Source organism: Triticum aestivum, chromosome 3A (genome assembly GCF_018294505.1).
Source record: "Triticum aestivum cultivar Chinese Spring chromosome 3A, IWGSC CS RefSeq v2.1, whole genome shotgun sequence".
In the NCBI taxonomy this organism is placed as follows: Eukaryota; Viridiplantae; Streptophyta; class Magnoliopsida; order Poales; family Poaceae; genus Triticum; species Triticum aestivum.
Genome location: NC_057800.1, coordinates 594,891,844 through 594,897,313, shown reverse-complemented (window position 1 = coordinate 594,897,313; position 5,470 = coordinate 594,891,844). Strand labels below are relative to the sequence as shown.

The following is a 5,470-nucleotide window of genomic DNA, read 5'->3' as shown; positions in this document are numbered from 1 at the left end:
AGAATTCAGCCTAGATCTTGTCCCACATGTATTTATTTGCGGCTCAAAACATGTTAAAAGTCGTAACTTTTGATTCAAGTGTCAAAATCCAGTTCCGTTTTCACCGTTGGGTTTCTCACGACGAGTTCTTCAAAACTAGATCCCATTTGAGTAGGTTTTGTCGAACTTTTTTTTAGGGCAACTTTGAGTGCTATTTGAGGCAACTATAATGCTATAGGGAAGCAACTTCCTTTTGGCCTAGTAGGATTGCCAATAAGTTGGTTCACGTAAAAATGAGAAAAATCACACAAAACACAAGGCACCTTTAGTGCTACATACAAATAAACTTCACTGCACTATGTGTACCTGTGAATTTTGCTAATACTATCCCAACTTGTTTATTATGGCTGCAGTTGTCTTTTCTTGATGGTCAATTGTCTATGGTTGATATAGGTTTCCTATAAGTATTATATATTGCCTACCATTGATGCCAATTGCCTGCTATTGGTAATTAGTTGCCTATCATTGCTGCTCAGTTGCTTAACTTTATAAAATAGTTGCCTATAATATTTTGAAGTTTTTTATCATTATTTTTCTAAGTTGCCTGCAAACACTCTAAAGTTGCCTAAATTCACCACCAAGTTGCCTACCATAACTAGCAATAATAGACACAAGAGCATTAACAGCAGACGACTTCATAGTTTTATAGGCAATTTATAAACAACAACATAGGAGCACAAACAATAGAAACCTTAGAAGCACCGGTAAAGAAGTTAGAAGAATGTTAGACAAAATTAATTAGGACACAAAATATAGTTAAGTTGTCTATTTTTAGCACTATAAAGATGCTTCTAGTAGAAGGAAAGTTGGTTATGAAGGTGATTTGATGTTATCTGCCTCTGTTTCAAAGTTGATCTCTATTACTACTTAGTTGCTTATTGTTTGTGATTACTTAATTTTAATGGAGTGAAGTTGCTTATGTTTAGCACTAAAGTTGCCTCATCTAGCATCAAAGTTGCTTTTGAAAAAAAATCAAGACATATCTAGGTGGGGTTTAATTTTGAAGAGCTCGTCGCGATCTGGCTAGCCAACACGTGTGCATTCAATAGCATTGGCGGGTAGACTCCCCCAGAAAAGGAAGGCACAAGGATCTCACACCATCCATCACACATAGTTTAGAAAATTGGAATCATGATAGACGACTTAGATCCCACAAAAACTTTTCGACATTGTAGTCAACTTAGGTCCTTTGATGGACAGCCTCCATAGTATTGCACGCAATTGAGGACAACTCATACGTAACTTCGTAGCGACGTATGTAAACTTGGTTTGTGAAGTAGACAACTTGGAATCCATGTTATGCAACTTTCCACTCTATGGTAAACAACTTTAACAGTATGGTAGGCAACTGAACTATTTACAACTTATTTTTTGATATGCAACTTAGCAACCATGTTAACCACCTATTACACTATTGCATACAACTAATTGGGAGGCTACTAGACGAATTCAGTTATATAGAAGGTGCAATTCATCTAGCATCAGAGTGGCTCATGTTTAGCACTAAAGTTGCCTCATCCAGCATCAAAGTTGCTTTTGAAAAAAAAATCCTTAAAACATATTCATATGAGATCTAGTTTTGAAGAGCTCGTCACGAGGAACCCAATGGTTAAAACAGATCATAATTGTGACATGTGGTTTAAAAGTTATAGTTTTTTGAATTTTCTAATGCTCGGATTAATGCATGTTACGCCATCGCTGGGTTCAGACGGTTGGTCAGATGAGGTGGAGAAAAATCAACGTATTGTACCTGAGGAATCTTTCCATATATAGAATGGGTGGGTGAGCAGTTTTCTAAATCTGGAACCGGTCTGTTCCATCGTGCAGTTCATGCGCGTGCACTCGCGACGACGTATAGCGCAGCTGCACTTTTAAGCATTTGGGTATTTAAAAAGGCTCATATAATAGAATGGTTGTATCATTGGCTATCCATTTAAGAGCAACTACAATAGGATGACATAGGCAAGCTATAAAACTTTAAATATTATATTTTTGATGAGTTGACGGAGAGAGAAGAGAAACGGACTACTTACTAACAGTTAGCTGTAGCACGTGCTCCTAGACACTCTGTGAGAGAGGAAGATGGACCATGTATAAAAAAATAGTATAAATTTATATGCATCTTATTATACTTGCCGGCTATAAGCTAGCTATAGATGACGTGGCAAAATCATATAACCAGCTCCTGACTGTACTATTAACCATGATCTAATTCTTGCATGCTGGAGGAGACAAAGGAAAGGCACATGATTGGGTAGGAGGAGCTAATTAAACGCCTGCTGTATCGCTCGCGTATGGGCTGCATCCATGCTCCTTTTACTCATTAAAAGTGTTTTATAGCCCGGCTTGCTTCTCTCTCCTTCAACTATGATTTTGCTTACATGAAAGATGCTATAGCACTAGGCTTTAACATACTTACTCTTATAATACTCACAATGGGGAGTAACATAAAGTAGTAACTTGTCGATGTTACAGTCTATGTTATATCTCCATACTGGGTAGTAACATGTGAATAGTATCATGAAATTTTTTATTTATTAGGCTATAGACTCATGATGCCTTGAAATGTGTGATGTTACAGTAACTTAAATTACCACAAACCCCTCCCTCCTTATTAATTAGCTGCCACAAGCAATTTTATATTGAAATGTGTGATGTTACTAGTTAAGTTACTTTCATTGTGGCTAGTCTAGATGTTACTAGTTAAGCATATCTAGATGTGTTTTACCAAAACTGCAATATATATTCGTAAATAGCAGGTGCCATGTTCAAAGCTGATGCTCAAAAAGTAGGTAGGCCCTACGTAAAAGATCAACATTTGGCCTGTTAATATAACAAAAATCTTCAACTTAGTAGACTGAACAAAAGTAGAGAACTCATCCGGTACCAGCTGGAGTCTAAAGTTTACGAGGAAAATGCTAGAAGAGCAACGCATAGTTCGGCCTAGAGCAACGAATATGAAACCATACGGTCACGTAAGCCTAGCTAGATCATCGTACTGGCATCATGCTAGGAAGCTAGGTCAGGTGCTAGCTACGTTGGGAGCTGGAGCACCGGTGCCGAGACCACCGCCAGCACCACCCAGAGCACCACCGGCACCACCAGGACCCCCGCCGACACCACCAGGACGAGGAGCTTGGCCCTCAGGTCTTGCCTCCTGCAAAATAAAACTACAGATCAGCCACATGGTAACGATTGCATACGTACAGTATGACTACCAATTCTTTGACTAATTCAGATTAAGCAGCACTGCCAATGGACCAGAAGGAAACTCGTGTGTCTGAAGCGTACCTTGAAGCGGCTGAAGCGTTCCGGCGGCGCACGGTTCTTCCGGTTCTCACGGGAGCGGACACGGACTTGATGCTGATGGATGGCGCAGGACACGCAATAATGCTCCAGGATATAAAGCTTGGGCAGAACGTAACCTGCAACGGAAACACTTCTATTACGCATCACGAGTTCGACACTTGTACTCCCTCCATTCCAAATTACTTGTCGTGGTTTTAGTTCAAATTTGAACTAAAACCACGACAAGTAATTTGGAACGGAGGGAGTAACTCACAAGCGGATCAGATAAGAGGTGCTGTATTTAATTTTCTCAACAAGTTTATCAGCGATCGGCAATTGCTGCTCGAACAGTTAAGAACCGGCCGAGAGAAGAAAACAAAGGAGGAACCAGGGCCGTCCAAGGGCCTGTGCGGGCTGTGCGACCGCACAGGGCCCCCAAATTCCAGGGGCCCCCGATTTTGGGCCAGTTTTTCGTATATTTTTCGTGTTGGGCCCTTTTATCACAACTAGCACAGACTTACGCCTGCCCAGCTAGTCCCTGTTTCTCTCAAACTGGGCCAGCCCCTCAATCTCCCAAAATAAGCCTTTCCTTAGTCCCGATCGACACAGCCCGCCGATCGAGATCTATCGATCTAGCCCCGCGCGGTCTGCTCGGAAGAGAAAAAAGGGCCCTCACGGAGGTGAACCGACGAAGTGCGGCGGCGGCGGCGGCGCACGGAGACGGAGCGTCGTTGTCACTTTGTTTCCTCCCGGAGAAACAACCGGCTGCCTTGCCGGCATGAAGAATTCATTCCACAGTTTTCTTTGTCACCGGTGTCCGAGACCTAGGTGATGGCATCCCCGATCTGTCCACAAGGTGTGCTCAAACGGATTCCCAATTTAATTTAGTGTTCTGTTGAACGATTTTTTTTTTTGAAACTACCTGTTGAATGATTATACTAGTGAGTATATTGTGTGCATACGCTTCAGTTTATCAATCCATTTGTTTTAAAGAAGATATATAGTACTAGGCTAGTTGACCAAGTTGTCACACACGGCAAAGAGGAAGCGTACCGATGTGCAATGTCCAGCTAATGCACTGTGCAAGGAGTACTAGGCTAGTTCACCAAGTTGTCACACACCAAAATTTCCAAGCTAGTTGCTCGTTTAAAATTCAGGGTACAGTTTTTTTTATCTTGGTATAAGCCTATAATTTATGGAGTGTTTGAATTCATTCTTTTTCTTTTTATAAAACATTTTATATTTTTTAAGGCCTTATTTTGCATTTGGCACCGGGCCCCCGAATTCCTGGAGACGGCCCTGGGAGGAACTAAAACCGCACCTTCAAAGACGCAGGCGTCCTTGATATCTCTCATGCCTGCCGCCTCCACGATGTTCCTCACCTTGAACCTCTTGATCGCCTTGTCCTGAACCACCAAAGAAGGATATATACGGGTGTCCGTGAACAAGGAGAGGGTTTTGGACTAGGGCAACATGATCGATTGATGCAGCGAGATACAGGATCCAGCTTACCTTGGGGACGCACTTGGCGCAGTTGGAGCAGCGGACGAACTTGACGTGGCCGCGTCCTTGCTTGTTGCGGCCGCCGTTGCGGCGCTTGAAGGTCTGTGGTACGCAGAGCGATAATGGTTAGACGTACCTGCATGGGATAGCAGCCTAAACGAAGTTGACGTGACGACGAGGCTCTTACCATCGCGACGGCGCTAGGGCGGAGGCTCGAGGTCGGCTGCGGCGTCTTGGAGCTCCGATGACTCCGGGTCCTTGTAGGGTTTGGCCCCAGCCGCCCTGGTCCTTTTATAATCAGTGGAGGGACCGGCCGTATAGCATCCAGGCTGTCCGTTCGTGGATCGACGGCCCGAGTTGTGAATGGGTAGCTGATTGGTCTAATCGAAGGCGTATTTACTGCGTCTCCGCTTTGGCACTCTTCAACCCGTTCGAAGTGCTTCAAGTTCAAGGTAGCCCGCAAAAAAAAAGTGCTTCAAGGTATAATGGCATGTGCTGGAGAGTGGATCTCTTTTTTTAAAAAAAAATATCAGACCTATTATAAAGATTCACCGGAAATACAAAATATCCCAAACATAATAAAGATTACATCGAGGTCCATGGACAACCGAAAAACCGTTGCCGCTGCCAGAATGAGCTG

The 5,470-nt window shown here is 42.9% G+C and overlaps 1 protein-coding gene across 1 annotated transcript; it reads right to left on the bottom strand.

Annotated features, from left to right (window-relative positions):
* Nucleotides 1-2,843: 2,843 nt before the first annotated feature.
* On the bottom strand, nucleotides 2,844-5,079 carry LOC123062447 (40S ribosomal protein S26-like). The gene is made up of 5 exons (XM_044485970.1): nucleotides 5,018-5,079; nucleotides 4,840-4,932; nucleotides 4,649-4,733; nucleotides 3,331-3,464; nucleotides 2,844-3,196 (listed from the first exon to the last, which is right to left on the bottom strand). Exons 1-5 carry the CDS (start codon nucleotides 5,018-5,020, stop codon nucleotides 3,062-3,064), a joined length of 450 nt encoding a protein of 149 aa, XP_044341905.1. The 5' UTR covers nucleotides 5,021-5,079; the 3' UTR covers nucleotides 2,844-3,061.
* Between the last annotated feature and the right edge of the window lie 391 nt (nucleotides 5,080-5,470).

Excerpts from the sequence above, each read along its gene's own strand:
- LOC123062447 (XM_044485970.1), bottom strand. Across the intron at positions 4,734-4,839 it reads GCGCCAAGTGCGTCCCCAAG|GACAAGGCGATCAAGAGGTT; the intron begins GTAAGCTGGATC and ends TTGGTGGTTCAG. Across the intron at positions 3,197-3,330 it reads AACGCTTCAGCCGCTTCAAG|GAGGCAAGACCTGAGGGCCA; the intron begins GTACGCTTCAGA and ends TTTATTTTGCAG.